Source organism: Platichthys flesus, chromosome 16 (genome assembly GCF_949316205.1).
Source record: "Platichthys flesus chromosome 16, fPlaFle2.1, whole genome shotgun sequence".
NCBI lineage: Eukaryota > Metazoa > Chordata > Actinopteri > Pleuronectiformes > Pleuronectidae > Platichthys > Platichthys flesus.
In genome coordinates this window covers 7,631,634-7,651,059 of record NC_084960.1, presented here as the reverse complement: position 1 = coordinate 7,651,059, position 19,426 = coordinate 7,631,634, and the positions used below count along the sequence as shown (strand labels likewise).

The window sequence follows — 19,426 nt, the reverse complement described above, 5'->3', positions numbered from 1 at the left end:
TTTCTGCTACTCTTTTATTTCTTCTCTGCCCTCCTTCGCTACCAATTCCCTTCCTATTTCATGTCTCAGTCTTTCTTCGCAGTCCTTTGTCTTCACCTGTCTCACTCTCTCCTTAGCTTCTTCCATCTTCCACGCACTCATCCCCATCGTCAAATTCACAGGTAGCTCCCACTCCCACTTAACATTCTGTTTTGCAAAAAAAAAAGAACACATCATCCTACTGGGGCCAACTGGTGCTTGAAATCCAGCTTCATTCCCCTCAAACTGAACCCTTTCAAAAACAAACCCCCTACCACCCCCCCCCCCCCCCCCCCCCTTCCTCCTTCAAAACAGCCCCATAACCAACTGGCAAATTGTTGCCCTTCCTTAACTTTTAAGGGTATTATGCACCATGTCCAACTTCAAAGCCTGTCTTAACTCCACACTTTAATTGTATCTTCCCCAGCTCTCTCTCTCTCCCTCTCTCTCTCTCTGCGTGCCATTTGATTCTGCTGACAACAGCACTTCTCCCTCCGTTCTCCACCATCCTTCTCCTCCATCCTCTTCTTCCACTCTTTGGTCCTTGCTTGTGTTGTCTGTTGACCCTGTGCACCGGCACCAACACACACACAGCTCCTCTCATCGGCTCCTTGCAGCCTTCAGAGGCCATTGTCCCCCTGTTGTCACCTACTTTGAAGAGGTAGCCTCCATTTCCTCTCTTGGCAGTCGCTTGTTGCCCGGGGTGTGTACACACCAAACAAACTTGAAACAGTAACCCCCTGTCCTACATCGGCTGTCTCCTGCTCTCTTTATCTGCGTCCTCTCTCTCCCTCGTTCTCGTTCTCTGTCTGTGTGAGCTGACTTCCTACTCATGGCCCTGGTTGATAATTGCCATAAGCTTCCCTCTTGGTTTCATTTGCCATTGTCCTCCCCCAAATTCTTGGCTCTGGCTTGAGATAAAGGGATGAGCACTTCAAAGGGGTCTGCAAAGAGTTTAACCCCGAGCCGAAAAGGAACAGCACACAATACTGTAATTGAGAGCAGTTACTGATCACAGAGCTGCAGCACAGAGAGGACAGCACCGGTAGACACACACACTCCGGGTGTTTACGACTGCTACTGAGGTGGCCGGTTGCAGTTACGACAGGCCAAGGTTGCTCAGGAGACCATATAACCCAGTTGTTAAAACCTCCTTGGTCCTTTTTCTAAAAAAGTAGGTGTTTTTCATCAGATATGACTCTAGATGCCTTAAAAAACTCAATTTGTTTCAGTATGTAGTCCACATCCAAAAAAGGAAAGAGTCAACATTAAAGAAGTGATTGGACCCACAGGTGATTTATGCGTGCCCTCCCCTCTCTATTTATAGTGCTCTTTGTAGTCTGGCTGAATTTGACCTGTCCATGTAATAATATCTTCCCAAACAGAGGGACGGTAACATCCCGTAACCTCTCCCCCCCGAAGCCCTCTTTCAAGGGCTTTTTATAGGGCCAGGAGCCAAGGACACCCCTGGTCTGAGGCCAGTCACGGACCTGGGGTCAGCTCCTGAGGGGCAGCAGGGAAGACCTGACCTATGGGGACCTCCCATGAACCATAGAGGGGGTTGACAAGACGGGATGCGATTGCCCAACTGGCCTCTGGTACTGGCAGGGGGTCCACACCATCGCCATGGTAATGGTTTCCACCCTGGTGTGTTTACTGTCAGAGTTCAGCCGCGGCCGTCCGAAGTTAACAAAGACTGACATTGTGCGGGCAGCTCTCAGTATATTACCCAGATGACCTGTATACCTGCAGAGGGACCCGGACTGTGTAGATGAGCTTTTATGAGATAAGAAATTGTTTTTTTTGTGCAGACTTGTTTTGACTCGTTGACTCATTACTGTCTCACATCTGGCATGGTTCCAGATGTCAGGTATATACTGTGCATCAGCGGCCTTAAGCCTTTTTTCAACAGACATGCCCACAAAGCCCATGTGTAGCATAATACATCTACAAAAATAGTTTGATCCATTTATCCTTTACTTTTTGATGCAATGTAGATGAGCTACCTCTCAGTTAGTTCGGTGGACAGACATCAGTGAGGGGTTTTTCCGCATGAGGGATGAGAGCGCACAAAATTTGAGGGTGATGGAAGTGACCCCTGACTGATGACTAAGGGATAAGTCATCATGGCCTCTTCAAGAGCAATTTCCTCTTTTATTAACCTTGATGGGAAGCGAGGCATCGAGGGAGAACGTTTCAAGGCACCTTTGGCAAACGCGCTTGATCAAAGTGTTTGGTGTCTTTGCTCTGTACTTTTTGAATTTGTGTCCACTGAGACAACAAGGACACACAGAGACACCTACTGTCTCTCTTTCAAGAATATGGCCAGTCATTTTGTACAAAGAGTCCCCTGTGGCGGCTCATTTGAACACTGAAGACCTATCCAAAACACTATTGACTCTGTTCTATAAACACAACCAGCATCACAGACTGTAGCTGGTTCCAGTGCGAATAAAGGAAATGTAGTCTCTAAAAAAATGTCCGAGCAACTCCTCTCAGTCAGACCAGTACATGGTTGTGTGTAGTGAATTGAATGTGTGCGCTTTTCACCCCTGTTCCCGTTATCTAACACTGCAGTTAAGGAGTATACACAAAGCACAGAGCTGCACAGTGAGAGCTGCAGAGGGGAGTTGTTCTTCTGTCTCATAAATGATATGATAACATCCTTCACGGAACTTATCTCCACTGAGGAGCAGATGTTTGAATCTGGCACATGTGCATGTGGCCTCTGTTGCCACTGGTAGGAGCTGTGGAGCGATAACACAGCTATGACCTCCTACTGCAGCATGCTCTGAGTGAAGGGCTGAATGTGGATTGAATAAGTAAAAGCTTATGTCGGGGGGAAAAACACTTTTGTTCTGCAGAGGTTCCCTTGAGCAAGTGTTTGAATCCTGCAGCAGGGGGGCCCCTGATCTGTGGCTCCACGGTGTGCACTCAGGAGATTCAAATCATTTTGTTTTTCTTATAATGTGACCACACACCAAAAAAGAAAATGCATGTAAGGATAGAAACTTGCTATTTGATATCTACGCTGGGTTGCATGGCACTGTGGACTCCAGTGGGTTAATCTCAAGAACTATGCGGCTCTTGAAAAGAGAAGAAAGAGAGAAAGAGAAGGAAAAAAAGATCTCTGCGTCTTTAAAGTTTATGTAGCAACAGAGGGATTGTAGCGATAATGCTATTAGGGCGGCAGATCAGTTACTTCTGACGCTCCAAAGCCTCGGGGAGTTGGCTCAAGATTGCTTGCCTTTGATAAGGTCCTCGCGAGGCAACTTCGCGAGCCGGGAAACGAAAGGGGGAGATATGTTACCGAAAAATAGGGGCGCAAAGGTCTGAAAATAAAAAAAAATCTAAAAAACCTTTGGATTACATTTCGTCCACAGTGACTGTGACGTTAAACACGTTCACCGGCAACGGTTCGGTTTGTTTTGATGTATTTCTGAGGCGCGAGAGGCTGTAATTGTTTTTTATGCTCCTGTCGGGACCCGGCAGTCGGTTCCTGGCTTTGAAGTGCGCTGCTCCAGCCTCTCGGTTCAGTTGGTGTTGGAGTCGCCTGCAGGAGAGAGCCACCGTGCGGCATGGCAGCCTGAGAGCAACCGGAGGAGGAGGAGGTGGAGAAAGGGAGGAGGAGGGAGAAAAGCGCTATTTTTTTTCTTCTTCTTCTTCTTCTTCCTCTCGAGTGCGTTTTTCTCTCCGTGAAACCGAGTCGAGCCTGAACGGACTGTATGTGGACGCGCTGTGGAGACGGAGCTCTGTGGATTTATTCGCGCTTTCGGACACGAAACAAACAACAGAACAGGAGTTTTTAATTTGAGGAGAGGACCCGCAGATCGATGGTAAGTTTCAAGCGTGTGTGTGCGTTCGTGTGTGTGTGTGTGTGTGTGTGCGCCTACTCAAACTGGCCCCCGCTGGAGTTGCCTTTGATGTGCTGTTGACTCGCTTTTGAAGTTCTGTTCTGTGGGAAATGTGCCGCTTTTGTTGCGTTTAAAGACCCCCACCGAAAATAAAATAAGAACACCTCCATACGTTTCTGTATCTATTGCCTCATTTCGACCTTTTTTTTTATCCGGTTTGTTCGATTTCGTGACTTTCAAGCAGAAGTTTTCTCTCAAGTGCTGCTTTCTTCTTTTTTTGTGTGTGTGTGGAATTCCTCCCCCACAAGATCTGAGACCTCTGCTGTGTATATGGAGTTGGACGGTAACGAGGGGTGAGGTTACTCTCTCTTAGCCCTGAATGTACCGTTAAAGAAACTTTAAATCTGACTTTGAGTGCGGTTGGAATGTACATTTGTGGAATATAAAAATGCACTGCAGCTTATTTTTCGATAATAAGCCCAGGGTGTTGGTTTAGGAAGGGCTTTGAGCTGTAGCTGTTTCATCTTTGACAAGTTGAACCTGGAACCAGTTGTTCTCTTTGACATCTGCTTCATCAGCTGATAGATCGCGGAGTTGATCGTCTGTTATAAACTGCTCGTAATCTCTGCGTTATTGGCACATCATCTGGATGTTTGGAACATCCGAGCGCGTTAAGCCACCATGAGTTGTAGCTCGCACACGCACGCACGTCAGCAGCAGCAGCAGCCAGTTGGCTCTATTAACAATTTTAGTCACGTTTTTCGATCTCCTCGAGTTTTGTCCCGTGTCCTACAGGTTATCATCACCGACGGGCTGGATGTGATTCCCGGTCGCTTGTGATGAGATGTGGGTTAGAGACGCGTGGAAGTGACTGATCAGTGACGGTGAATAAAATAAAAAAAGAAAGTGGCAGCAGGGATGGGAGAAGACAGGCATGTGTTTGCGCTCTGCAGCAGCCGGTCAGCCGGGCTGGAACCCTGACAGCAGCCGTGATGGATCTGGAAGCGTCCGCGCAGTCCGTGCGTAATGCTCCGGCATCCAGGATGAATTACTCATTAATGGCTTTCAATTAACAACCCCGCGTGACACACGTGTAATTACTACTTCTACCCGCGTTAAGCACCGGAAGGAGAAGTGATTTCAGTGCAGGCATCGTTTTGCTCTCGCCGGCTCATGTGAGGGAAACACTGTTAAATCGCGTCCCAGCCATTAGCGCTTCGGAACAAAATCCCACTCCACGTTGAGATATGAAGCATCACTGTTTATGTAATGCTGCCGCAGCGTTTTCTCTGTGAACTAGCCTCGTCTCTTTTATTTCTGTAAAAGTCAGTGGGGGGACTGAGGAGACTCTTACTGCGCCTCTGCCGCTTTGAAGTTGGGGCGGATCTGGTTTTGATTAGATCAATACTTTGTGTTTCAGGGAGAAGACGGGCAGCCGGAGAGAAGCTCCCCCGCTGACATAAGAGAGTGAGGAGATTACAGTAGAAGCTCAGAGGAGGCGAACAACACACAGGCTTCAGCCGTCAGAGCCATGAGCCGGGCGCTCATGGACCACATCGCCAGTAGTTTCCGAGAAGATGCCCCTCGACCCCCGGTGCCTGGGGAGGAGGGCGAGGCGCCCTGCTACCCCGGCAAACTCGCAGTGATGAGAACCGCGGAACTCCCCAGGTCGGTTCTGCTCGGCTCTCCGGGCTCATCGGCGAGGAGGAACGAGGACGGACTTGGGGAGCCCGAGGGGAGTGCGTCCCCGGATTCGCCGCTCTCCCGGTGGACAAAGTCTTTGCACTCTCTCCTCGGGGACCAGGACGGGGCTTTTCTCTTCAGGACATTCCTGGAGCGGCAGAAATGCGTCGACACGTTGGACTTCTGGTTCGCCTGCAATGGCTTCAGGCAAATGGACCTCAAGGATACCAAAACGCACAGAGTCGCCAAAGCAATTTACAAGCGCTACATCGAGAATAACAGCATTGTCGCCAAACAGCTCAAGCCCGCGACTAAAACCTACATACGGGATAATATCAAGAAGCAGCACGTAGACTCTGCCATGTTCGACCAGGCGCAGACCGAGATCCAGACCAACATGGAGGAGAACGCGTACCAGATGTTTCTGACCTCTGACATTTACCTTGAGTACGTGAGGAGTGGAGGAGAAAACCCCAACCACGTCAACTCGAACGGGCTGGGCGACCTGAAAGTTGTGTGTGGATACCTGCCCACGCTCAATGAAGAGGAGGAGTGGAGTTGTGATTTCAAAGCCAAAGCGCTGGTTGGACTGTCAGCGAAGGTGAACAGGGCCCCCGTGTCCATGAGGGCGGTGGAGGTGCTGGAGGGGGGATACAGGTATGGCTGCAACACCTTTTTTAATCTCTATCTATCTTAAGGTCCAGAGCATGCTCATGTAGCAACACATACATTATCTCTCATGCATGCGTAAAAGTGGAAAATACATTTTTCCTCCTCTTCATCCCGGAGTTTCTGCTAAGTTTGCAGACCTCTCCCTCTCCCTCTCTCTTTCTCCCCTCTATCCCTCGCCCTCTCCCTCCCTGGCTCTCTGTGGCCCCTGTCACCATATCCAGCGGCAGCCCTCTGCTGGCGCTCGCCTGGATTTCCGGGGCTTTGAAATAGTTCTGCAGAATGAGGGATCGTCTTCCACAGGAAAAGTTCAGAGCACGACTGGCTCTGACCCCAGCCAGCAAATAATAGATGATGACATTGCTATGCTATGCCTCCTCCTGTATACAATCACACTGTCCTCTCGCCTTTGGCAGAGAATCTTTAGCAGATCAATAGAGGGCACTTTCTGGAATTGGAGTAGTCCTAAAGGGTTTATAAATCCATGAAACAGAAATGATCATAAATAACCAAAGTTATGGAGGTATTTCAGGAGTCTCAACATTAGATCATGGGCTGATGATCCTGTTGCTATTGCAGCACTAAATCCCAAGTTGTGCTAAGATAACTTTACCAATGACAGCTATTGAATCTGAACAACAGGGATTAACATTTGTGTGTTGTTGGGATGATCATTCCCACCCCAGACTTTCTTTTTTGAGTGATGCTTGTCAGATGGGCAGGTAGAACAGACGGCTTTCTCCCCTCCCATTGTCACCCCACAGATTTCTAACCATGTGGAACTCATTTCTCCTTTTTCCGCTTCCCTCTCCTCACCTCTTCTCATCTCAGGTTTTCTTTATAAAAAAAAAGAGAGAGAGAAAGAAAACAATCCCTGAATGGCAGCAGCTTCCCCAGAAAATCAACACCCCGACCCCAACCAACCCTCTCACTCTCTTCTTCCCTCTTTACTTGTTAGCGTCAGTTCTTGCCTGATTCATTCCCCTCCGCCTTCACCACTTTTATCTTATTTTTTTATTTTTCTTAAACTTGGGGATGGGGACGATGGGGCAATGCTTTTGAGCGAAAGTGAGGGGGAAAGAGAGCGGAAAGGAAGGACAGAGGGGTGGGTGGGGGGGGCTTCTCATGAAAGAAAGGGAGGGAGGAGAAAGTATAAATGAGGGGGTGAGAGAGAGGCAGGGAGGGAAGAATGCAAGGCCAGCTGTGTTAAATACCTGACTCTTTGCAAGCCCCTCTGAAGGTCAGCCCGGTGCTGGGGGCCTACAGCTTTAGTCATGCTGGGTCTCTCCCCCCTTTTTTTTCCTCTCCCCTTTCTTTCCTTCTCTGACACACTCTCATGCTTCCGTTCCATACCTTTTTTTTCTTTTGGTAACCCCCCCCCCCCCCCCCCCTTTTCTTCTCCTCCTGTACCATGGCAAGAATGCACACACACAGCGGGAGACAGAAATGGAAAGAGAGAAATTGTGGGCTGCAAAAGAAGGCATAAGGGGAAAAAAACAAAGTTTTACTCAATGCAGATTAACTTGTAGTTCAGAGAAAGAGGTTTCCTGACCAGCCAGTCACATGCATTCATTACAGGCTGGAGTTGTTATTGGTAGGAGACAAGGTTACACAAATGCACCCTCTCTGTCTTCATTTTAGATCTGAAACCCACAGGAAATACACACAAGAAAGTAGAAACTAAATGTCAGCCACCTGTTATATGCTGTTTCATGGTGCTGCATTAGTGTTAATCTGATCTCTGCTTGTGTAACCTCCTCAGATCCTACAAACGAGGAGACTCGTTCAACCCCTGCCACATGGGCTCCTTCGCCCCTTTCAGCAGCACCAATGACAGTGAGGTGTCCAGTGACGCTTTGACCGACGACGCCATGTCCATGACTGACAGCAGTGTGTAAGTGGATCTAAACCAAATACATGAGAATGTCAGAACAGAAGCATGTCTCAGGAATATGAAATATAGGTGCTGTGGAAATGGAACTAAATAAATAAATGAAGAGAATAAAGACGCACCTTCCCTCTGCTGACTGTTCAGAGTCTTTATAGTGGAAATCCTGGTGAATTGTGGCCCCTTGAAAAACCCTTAAGGGCTCTGGAGCTGCCAGGTTTGGGCATGAGTCAGTGCCAGGCCCCCTCCTTATATATTGTGTAATAACATTTTACTGTGAACACCAGAGGACTTTGAGAGTTGATGCATTGTAGAGAGCACAGAGAATTTATGTTTAGTGCATCAGATGTTGATACGAAACCCAAATTATTTCAAATATCTCAATGAATCTTAATACTTAAAAATTGGCATCATTTGTGTTTGCAAAGTTGTTGTCATTAATTGCAGAGATTGTCCAATGAGCTCGACGCAGCTGTCCTCACACATGCTTAGTGCTTATCTGTGTACATGCTTAGGGCCTCGTTCACCTAAAGGATAGCTTGGCGTAATCACGTGTCTGTCAAGTGACAAGGTGCGATGAAGTCATAGCTGTGCACAGCTCTAGGCCAGAAGATTTCAGTTCGGCTGGTTTTTGGACAGAAAGCAGAAAAATATTGGTACGAGTTCTTCTTTACCTCATCTCACATGGGAGGCGTCAAGGCCTGCGCGGGTGATGTCATTGAAATAGCTAGCGAGATGACGGAGATCATGATGGTTAAAGACTGAGACACCAATGTTTAGTGTGACCAGTGGGCTTGGCCACACATGAATATGGCAGCTATAAAGAGTTTTTCTTTATAACAGGGAGCCCTGTGCTCTGGCATATCTCTAGACGGCCCAGCTTCAAAAGAGCAGACGCCAATGTAGTCCTATTCTGCTGTACTTTGACCCAGTGCAATGACAAAGCCCTGGCCACAGCAATGCCCCCCCCCCCCCTTCTCATTTCCTGCCTGCTCTGTCCTTGATCAGAATATCTGCCTCTCTTTAGGTCAGTTAAAACGACCCATAAACATTTGAATCTCATTTACAGATAACGGAAAGAATAGAAAGAGGGGGAAAAAGCAACGGGGGAGGAGGCGGTTGGGTGGGAAGAGAAAGAGAGTGGTGGAGGGGGGAATTTTGCTTATATCTTATTTATGGATTTGCTTGGACGCTGGGGAATGCAGCTGCGCAGACTTCAAACATTACCTTATCTTACAAACCAGCCTTTTGATGTGCGGAGATCAGAGGCTGGCTGCGGCAGCGCTTGCCAAATGAAGATTGGGGGTGGGAGGGGGGGGTGTGTGTGTACGTGTGTGTGCGTGGGGAGAGTTGCTTTTGCGCATGACTGTGGCATTTCAAAGCAAAAGTGGAAAAGTGCTCCTCAGTTAGGCTAGGTCACCAGGAAACTGCTGTTTAGCATGGGAGAAAAGACACTGTTTCACTCTGTCAAGTGCTGCGGTTTGAAGCTGGAGCTTTTGCCGTTTGTTGTTTGATTTCATCTTTTCGCCAGTCAGCCGTTCAGTCCCTCAGATAGATTTAACCAGGTTAGCTGCACCCTTGGGTCCTGTCCCGCAGTAACACTTTGAATCAGTGGAATGACTGGCTAATGCTAACGGTGTCCTCGGCTCAACATAAGCGTCAGCGGGGGAATGCTAATGCTGACACTACAGCTGCTTTCCACACATGCACTGCAACCCTGAACTTATCTAGAGGAGCTGTGCGTGCGACACACATTTTCTGAATCATTTGGACCAGACTTGAAACAGACTTTACCCTCGTATAAAGTCTGTGTAATATTTGATTGAGCTCATGCGTGAATGAAGCAGGTTGAGTGGATGTATCCTATAATCTCTTCTGCACGCACTAAGCCCTAAGTATTTCCAGTAGGTGAGAGTGCATACCATACAGACAATATATGTTTTTTTGCTTCAGGTGTTAAAGGAAAACTCTTGACGATTCTGAAGAATCGGGTTCATATGAAAGAATGGTTCACATCTGGCTAGTAGATGTTGGTGTGTGTGTGTGTAGGTTGAAAGGAATTGACCAGCAGGATTTCCCGGTGCTGTGCTGAAGCCGGAGCAAAATATTTGTGTCACTTCAAATGCAAATAGAACCTCTTACCACTTCACTCAGAACAACGATACAAAACCGGCTCCGACACACGTACAAGGCCATAAATGCGGGCATAATTTACCTCCGAGTATCTTCTTTGTTCTCAGATTAAGCCTGAAAGATGAAAAAAAATTCTTAGGAGAATTAATAAATTAGATTTCTTCTGGCTTGCACTGTGTTTGATCTACCCAGTTGGCTAACAAGCTTCTTCCTGAATGGGTGTTTGGTCTTTAATGATGTAGCTGATTGGGTAATTGACCTTTGTGATCTGTCTGCACACCCCCAGAGATGGCATCCCTCCGTATAAACTGGGCTCCAAGAAACAGCTACACAGAGAGATGCAACGCAACATGAGGATGAATAGCCAAGTCTCTCTGCCTGCTTTCCCTGTAAGTACACAAACACACACATACTCAGTCTGTTTGAACCTGGGTCGCACTGTCTAATTTCCATACCACCCTCTGTTCCGGGTCTCTTGGTTCTATGAATAGTACCGCACAAACTGTATTCGGCATCCTCAGTTCGACAACACCAGCAAAGATCTAAAGAGTAACGTCAAAGACCCAGCCTCCCACTATCGCTCACACACACCCTCACATACAAACACCCGCTACCTTTGGTGTCACCTACACCCCCATTAGGGTTCCTTGAAGTCTGCAGGAAACGGGGAGGTCTCTAAGCTGTTTATCGCCCCAGCGCTCGGAACACACCAGGGCTTTTCTTCCCCACTGATGCTGTAAATATGGAGAATAGGGAGAGATGAGGAAGATCTCTGCCGCTTTATCCCGAGGGCTCTGAAATCAGCCAACTTCCCCAACAAAAACACAAAGATACTCGACACATTCACTTGCGCGCACACACGCAGTCACACGCAGCGCTTTGATCCAAGGATGAATGGAGGAAACGCACAGGGAAGTGACAACTTCCAACAGAGCTGGCCCCCTTTTTTTCCATTGCCCCCCAAACACACACACACTCATCCAGCCCCCCTTCCCTAAAACTGAGGGATCTAACTAAAGCAAAGACTCTGAGTGTGCCATGTGACGTCTCAGTGGGTCAGAGGGGAGTTGGTAGCTTAAGGCTCAATAGACGCTAACTTAAGGTTGAGAGAAGGATGGGAAAATATATCATGCAGGAGAAGCTTGTTAAAATAAACTTGATGTCAGCCCCTTTTTCAACATGATGGGAGTGTGTTACTTATATTAGAAAAAGATTCACAGATTGGTACTCACCACTTTTTCCCCCGCTGTCCCCTTTTTTGCTTTATTTTCGCTTTTATTCTTGTTTTTGTTTCCCGTCTGATTTTTGGCGATGGCTGCCATTCCCATGGTGCACCCGCCTCGGGCTCCTCCTTTTTCTCTGTCTTCTCTTCCCTTCATCCCCACTACAAAGGAATGAAAGAAACAAAAATGAGGAAGAAAAATCAAGAAAGCCCCAGTGCAAAAATGCAAATAATTTAATAAGCGCACACACAGACAGAGATTCTCATACTGTCACTATACTGTACCTCAAAGGTGCCCAGCGTGTGACAAGGGGGGGAATAAATTACCTCAACCTTTCTTATCTCCCATCCTTTTTGGCACCTTTATCTCTGTCCTCCAATCCTTTCCTCTCTTCATTTCTTCTTTCTCTGCCCTCCTGCGAGCACACATCTCTGCATCTCAACTTCTCCCACTTTTTAATCCCCCATCCTTTCCTCCCTGTAGTTCTCTTCCACCCCCTGTCGATATGTGGCTTTTATTCCTAGATGTAAAGCCACTGCTTCCCATCTATCTATCCCTCCATCCCTCCCACCACCACCCTATTCTCCCCCTACTGCGTGTTTGATATTTGACGAGGAAGTCTTTGAAGTGAGCTGACTTTAAAGAGGCCTGCTGATGCTGACAGAGGGAACCAGCCAAAGCCTGGCCCAGCGTGACCATACACCAGGCATGCCACCCCTTTAAACAGCCTCCTGTGTGCCTATGATAGTGCCCCGATCAGTACCACCAACAGTGGAGTAGGCGCTGGTGGAGAACAATGCATAATTAGATGAGGCAAGAGGAGGACGGATGTCTTTGTAGAAATTGGGGAGCTTTGTCATGGGTGGATGACAATATGACACAACAGCTAATGGATGTCTTTCTCCCCAAAAGCGCACTCGCTGTCCTCCAAAGGAGATGGTCCCACTGAAGCCGGCAGATTTCGCAGCGCAGCTCATCTCCCGCCTGGAGAGCTTGAAGAGAGAGCAGGACACCATCAGCTCTCTGGAGGAGAGGCTGCAGCAGATTCAGGAGGTGTGTTACTGGTTCTTACTGGAAAAAGTATTTTTTTTTATTTAGTGGTGTTTTTGTCAGTCAATAACGGTGTTTGCTTCAACCAGGAGGAGGAAAGAGAAGATACAGATGTCATGGGAAGTGCTCCCCAGCTCTCCCCCCATCCCTTGACCCTCCTCTCGGGCTCCTCTGATGAGGACCCCCAGGCCATCCTGGATGAACACCTCTCTCGTGTCCTGAAGACCCCCGGCTGCCAGTCCCCAGCTGTCATCCGCCATTCCCCTCGCTCCAGCTCCCCAGAACACAGGCCCTTCGCTCGGGCAGGCCATGGAATCAAGGCCCCTGTGAGGACTGGGGGCCCCAGTCCTGACCTAGGGGCGTTCACTCTGGCTTTGGGCCCCAACAGAACCCTTGTAAGCCGGCAGAGCCAGAAACACATCCACCATCACTACATTCACCATCATGCCAGTCCCAAGACTCAAGAGCAAATTGAAAAAGAGGCCGCCCTCAGGGTGCATGGCCTTTTATCCAGCAGTGGAGAGTGCCAGCCATACCAACGCAGCCGTAGCCTGGGCAGAGAGATGTGCGGGCCTATTACAACAGAAAACAATATGGGGTCAGTTCCACGCACTTTGCGTCAATATTATTTCTTCTTTTCATCCGTTGATTGCATAAAAATAAACAATTCTCTCTTTGCTCCTCTCTTCCTTCCAGGCGTTCCAGCTCTCTATCCAGGCGTGTGTGTCGTTCAGGAGCTGAGGATGGAGTGGCAGAAAGGTCAATGGAAGACTGTGGGCTTGTACAGCTGCCCAGTGACACGACAGACCCCACCCAAAATGTGTTGCAGTGGATCCTGGAAAGTAAACAGCGGGGCAGGCATAAGGCTCACAGGTGAGCAGTGGCTTTTGCTGGAATTCTTAAGGGTTGACATAAGTTTTGTTTTATTTTAAAATATCCCAGTCTTGCATATTGTTGATATATGTTGTCTTTTGTCCATTTGCCCTCCCAGTACCCAGACCACCAAGAAATCCTTTGGAGGTACTTCCACCCAGACACACACATGGGGTGGTGGAGGAAGTTGTGGCCACTTACGTAGCCACCAGCCAGCCCAGCCATTCATCCAAGACCCTGCCATGCCTCCCCTGCCCCCTCCCAATACATTGGCCCAGCTGGAGGAGGCCTGTCGCAGACTGGAGGAGGTCTCCACTAAGACCACCAAGCAAAGGTACAAAGAGAACAGTTGTTGAATGTTGCTCTAAGCTGTGATTTCTAGTTGTCCAACAAAGGAATATCGGTTAGTATTGTTGATCATAGCATTAAACTTTCGGTTTGATCTTTTCCCAGGCATTCAATTTCCAGTCTCCAGCGAGAGAAGAGCCACCTAGTGCCTGTCCAGGGTGGGGGGTCCCTCCCTCTCTCTCAAGCCAATCCCAGCCCTGCCAGTCTCCTCGCAACCAGCCCCGGTCTCCAATCAGAAGAGTACGATGCCTCTAGCGTCCTGCCCTCCCCTTCCTCTCCTCCTCTCTGCTCCTCTTCCTCCTCTCAGCCATAGCCTCCACCTTGCAGTGTACTTCTACTCTTTTAACTCTTCCTTCTTGTCACCCGCACTCCTCGCTGCACATGTAGGGAGACAGACGCGTAGCCAGACCCAGTACCACACATAACACATGTGCACACGCCTACACACGCAGTCACTGAAAAGAGAAGGTGACCCCCTTTGCGAAGCCTATTTTAAGCTTTGTACATACAGGCCTGGCTCTGCTTCTGTGTTTGCATGATTCTTGTGTACTTGTGATGTCTGTGTGTGAGGATTGTGTAGTCACTGCAACACCTGACTTAGACATCGCTTTCATATATATGTATCATTCTTTATTGGCTGTCCTTCAGTGAGCTGGCAGTCAGCTGGGGCGAGCAGAGCCTAGCAAAGGGAGCGCTCCTCTGAAGTGGGCCTACAAAGCCTTGGACATAGCTGAAGGGGAATTGTTAATATTGTGCCCCTTCTGCATGCACACACACACACACACACACTTACTGATGGCACTGGGTCACTCACTCACTAGTGTTGTTCTTCAGTCAGACTGCTGTTTGTGTCTCTAGTCTATCACTGTCTTCTGTAGCTGCAAGTTGTCGATCATTGCTTGGATTGAATCATAACTGTGCTCGCTCCTGCTAACATATCATTTATTTTCCTTTCAGGGTGAAGGAGTGCAAGAAGGGTTTAGGAAGCAATGGTGTTTGCAGTGGCGAGACAGTGGTGACATATTTCTTCTGTGGCGAGGAGATCCCCTACCGGAGGACCATGAAGAGCCACAGTCTCACCCTTGGCCACTTCAAGGAGCAGCTCCGCAAGAAGGGCAACTACAGGTGTGTAGAGAAAAAACTTAAATACAAAGTGGTTATTGATTAAAGTTTTATCTTACCTAAAATGGGTTTAAAAAATCCTGGCTCTGCCCCCTGATCCAGATCACTCCATTTGATTGGGTTCTTTCTAGACCCATCCTTCCATTAAGTCTTTTGGTAATCTGTCCAGTAGTTTTTGCGTGATCATGCCAACAAACACAAATTAAGCCATATCCCCCTTGGTGTAGTTCCTCAAAATGGGCAACACAAAGGCAAAATGTGGATGACAGATATAGATGAGCAATGTCCGGTATCTTCGTTGGCATGGGAGAAGTATTACTGACTTCGCGATCTGGGATCAATAATGCCATCTCATAATGTGGTGACGTGGCGAGCGTGGCGAGCGTGGCTGATGTTTGCTAACTGAATGACCCAGCCTGCACCAATTTGTGGTAAATGTATATCTTTGAGTTTTGGTCAGTACCTGTGACCTTCCCGACCTTAAGATATATATAAAATCTCCTCCTCACTTTAAATGTGTTTCATGCACGTTTAAGTGAAGCGCCGTTATCAGGGTTTGTTTCAATGTGTGTGTGCAAACAGTTTCAGGCCTCTGTGGTGTGTGTGCGTCTCTTGAGGGGGTGCATTGAAAAGGAAAGGACAAGAGGGAGGGAGGCTTGGTGGAGCGGGGGGTTAGAGGGAGAGTTTGAACTGCAGCGATTTGGGTCCCATCTGGTATTGATTTCCATGCTAAGGCACACTTAATACACATGGCTTTGAAGCCCCGGCCCCTTTCATTTCAACCAACAAAGACTCACACAAATGGCCAGTGTGCAAATTCTTCACTGATGCTATCAGGGGCTCTTTTTTTCTCTCTCTCAGCTTGAGTTTGTTTCTGTGTGTGTGTGCACATGCATGAATGTACTTGTGTCGAACACGCACAATGTTTACACATGTTGTAATCATTTTATGGATATATTTGAAAGGCAGATTGTTAAACGCCAGATCCGCTTGTTTGCCGTACTTACAGGGCCCCGGCTGAGGCTGCACCGCTTCAGTGTGTGTTTGCTCAGAGAGATTTTACTTTGATTGCTTCTTACCAGTGGGCATTAAAGGGAAAAGATCAAAGCGTATTGTTTGGGCTGCCACGGTCTCCAGGATAAGCACGGGTTGAGTATTGTGTTAATAATTATAGGTATCAAACTATGATTTCTGGGTGAATAAAAAGGCAAAGGAACTCCCAGAAATGTCCTCCTCCTCCAGATGTGTGCAGTGTTTTTGGGTCAACAAATGTGACAGGCACTTAGCTCCGAGTTCTTCACATCTGTCTGTTTGCACCCCACCCCTTCCCCCCGCACCTACTCTTTTCTCCCTGGCTCGCTGTCTCAGTTCCTGTGTCATACCATCCACATTTTTTGGGAAAGAGAGCTGCGCGGCGCTTTAATAGCAGCCAGAGAATGTGTGGAGTTGGGTCATTTCAACATGGCAGTGGTTCAACAAAGAACAGTACTGCTGGGCCCTGCCAGACGATATTGGTGCCAGATGTCAGTGCGAACGCAGAGACCGGGGAGAAGGGGGGAAAAACAGATCTAGCCACATAAAACATGTTCCAGTGGAAATTCAGGCTCTCTCTGTCTCTGTCTGTCTCTCTCAGCAAAAAAAGGATCATGCCTCTTTGAAGTTTTTTTTATAAGAGTAGGACGGCTCAACTTTTTCTTTTTTTTCCCTTCCTCCTCCAGATAGGAAAGGAGGATACAATTATCAGGCATGTCTTGTGCTCTTTCATGCCGTCTTATTTATCTACTTAGTCTTAATAACTCTCTTCATTTTCCTCAGAGAAACCTCTTGCATTCCACTAAGTTGAAGCCTTCCTGTATATCAGATGAAGCTGCTTTTTATTAGTGACCACCCTCGTGCTGACTGGAGCACGTGCACTCCCAGGCACCTTTTTTTTGCGAGGATTTTTTTTTATTTTAAGACTACAGCACTCGTTTTATAAGTGTTGCATGTTCGGCGTTGTCAGCCTCTCGTCTCGTTAAAAAACAAAAGTCTCACAAACACACACAAACATTCCAGTGGCCCCACACATGGAGCAAATTGAGGCATTTTTCCATTACATAGTTAATGAGTGAATTCTGAGACCCCCCCTAACAAACCCACCCCTGCTGGTTTCTCTTCCTCCAAAATGAGGATGGGGGGGGGGGGGGTTGCATCATTAATGGCCCAGTGAAGTCATGGCTGACGATAAGGCCCCTCCTTAGATTTCCTTTCTTTTCCTTCACAACACACACACACACACACACACAGAAAGTTGTCCGTATTCTGTCCTTCCCATAGCACTCAGTGAGAGCTCATGCTTTCGACAGGGGTAAGCCAGGACACAGTGAACGCTTTCCTCCGTCTTCCCCTCTACGTATTCTCTGTTCTCGTCTTTGTCACTGTAATTATAAACTGGCCTGAGGGAATGCCCCATGCACATGTGCCTTCTAACATGTGCACGAGCGGATGTGTAGGAGTTGGGGGGTAATGACAGGCAGACTCGCAGGCACCCTTATTTTAGATCAAGACTGTTTAGCAGCAGGTCCCACCTCACCCGTCGAAATTCATCTGTGGGTCAGCAGGCTTGTTTGATTGCGAGTGTTCTAGGATTGAAGTGTACTTTAATTGTCACGTCTTTGTTTTGCAGGTACTACTTCAAAAAAGCCAGTGATGAGTTTGACTGCGGCGCGGTGTTCGAGGAAGTGTCAGACGAAGGCTCCTTGCTGCCCATGTACCAGGGCAAAATCCTGGGCAAGGTGGAGAGGATGGAGTGAGGCTGGCCACATGTTGTGGAATAAACTCCTACGAACGCTTCGCACCTCTATGGATGTACTTCTTTCTTATGCCCACACACACAAAGCATGTGTCCTCTGAAGCTAAGACTGTCGGACTGGAGACGTTGTTGAAGGAATGTCGTCGAGGTCTGGGCGAAAGGATCGGATGGAATATGGAGAAGGAAAAAGGAAGGAGGGCAAGTTGGCGCTATTGCAGGACTATCATGTGAACAGCCCACCTTGAAGTGAAGAAAATGATGGACTGTGTCGCTGGACTGAACTGAAACATCTCCATGGTTCCAGAGGAGACATTTCTAGAGACTCTAGGTGAATGACCACTTGTCAAGAAATGGGGCAGAGGGTTTTAAATCGGAGACTGATACCCCGACCTGACCCTGCCTGCGCCAGCGTCTGCCCCTGGGCACTTGTTCGCACATCGCTAATATGTATATCCAGATACATTGCATTGTATTGTGATGCTCATATTGCTGTGTAAAGAATTCTATTGCTATTTATTGAAGATATCCCTGTCCCATCCTAATTACTCTGCCATGGACGAGCTGCTTGGAATTGGAGAAACTTCTCCAATTTCCATATCCATGATTTTTTGTCCCATCCCCCCTTCTGAGCATCAGTTCTCGTTCAAAGAAAATGGTTGTATTCCTTTTCAGCCCCTTATATTGAACTGTAAACTCCAAAAATACCTCTTCCAAATGTCCACTCCTTGCTCTGGAGACTTTAATTGGACATCTGTGATATCTTTGCTGGAGAGCTCACTGCTGAAGCTTTGAGAACGGCTCTCCATCACTTAAAGTTTGATAATATATTTACTACTACAGCGCTATTTGTGGCCGTGTCCCCCATCTGCTCTGAAGGGCCCTGAGTGTACTATGAAAAATGCTTTTAATGTCTAATTCCTAACTCTGGGTCTCTGCCCAGCTTAGCCTTGATCTGTCGCGTCTTAGTGCCTTTGTTTCAGCGGCGCAGGCATCGCACAAATAGCCTATGTATTTAAGAGGAAACTGCCCTGAACAGGTCCTAGAGTCCCCAAAATGTGTTTACACCAATAGTAATATTTACCAACAAAAAGCTCTATGATGTGCTCCCCTACGTGCTTACTTATGTGTATGTGTGACTGAGATGCTTTCGACTAGGATTACTCTGTGTGTGTTTGAAACCTGCTCTGTGAGCTGCAGATGATCATGATGGTGGTGATATACACTATGTCCATAGTGTTTTAATAGAGTACAGAAGCTGTGCCTACATGGATTCTTGCCGTGTTTTACCCAGTTTTCAGGGTCCTGTTACTCCCTTGGTTTTTCAAGGGGCCTTATGTCGAAAAGATATTTTTATGCCTTTTAGTATCCGTTTCATCATGTATATGTTTTATAATATTTTTCATGGCTTCCTCAACTCCACTTGTAAACTGTAAATTATACGTTCTATAGAGCTCAGTTGAAAAGATGCCTCGGTACTTTAATTATTGTAATTATGAAGAGATGTAGCCTTTATTAAAATGGTCTATTTTTCAAATTAGCAAATGGCCTCCCATGTTTTTGTGTGTATCTTGTGACTAGGCAAATATATGGGTTTTCCTAGCTCTAATTGGAATGTTGTGATAGTTGTGTGTTTGTGTTTGTGTGTGTGTGTGAGACAAACTTAACTACACACACTCCCCCCGCTGTGGAGAGTGCAACTCAGTAGATCCAGTGAGAAATCTGCCAGATTTGCATCCATTATCAGCTCTTAATTTCCAGCAGGGAGTAAATTAAA

The 19,426-nt window shown here is 47.5% G+C and overlaps 1 protein-coding gene across 2 annotated transcripts; it reads left to right on the top strand.

The window, feature by feature from the left end:
- The first annotated feature begins 2,957 nt into the window (after positions 1 to 2,957).
- axin2 (axin 2 (conductin, axil)) lies at positions 2,958 to 19,186 on the top strand. Of its 2 annotated transcripts, XM_062408372.1 has the most exons (11): positions 2,966 to 3,854; positions 5,293 to 6,212; positions 7,987 to 8,118; positions 10,532 to 10,634; positions 12,381 to 12,521; positions 12,608 to 13,116; positions 13,215 to 13,391; positions 13,510 to 13,725; positions 13,845 to 13,979; positions 14,697 to 14,864; positions 17,527 to 19,186. In XM_062408372.1, exons 2-11 carry the CDS (start codon positions 5,404 to 5,406, stop codon positions 17,651 to 17,653), a joined length of 2,517 nt encoding a protein of 838 aa, XP_062264356.1. In that variant the 5' UTR covers positions 2,966 to 3,854; positions 5,293 to 5,403; the 3' UTR covers positions 17,654 to 19,186. The 2 variants fall into 2 exon arrangements, with proteins under 2 accessions (XP_062264357.1, XP_062264356.1); XM_062408373.1 differs by lacking the exon at positions 17,527 to 19,186 and having other exon boundaries at positions 2,958 to 3,854; positions 13,845 to 14,067; positions 14,697 to 14,819.
- Positions 19,187 to 19,426: the final 240 nt, after the last annotated feature.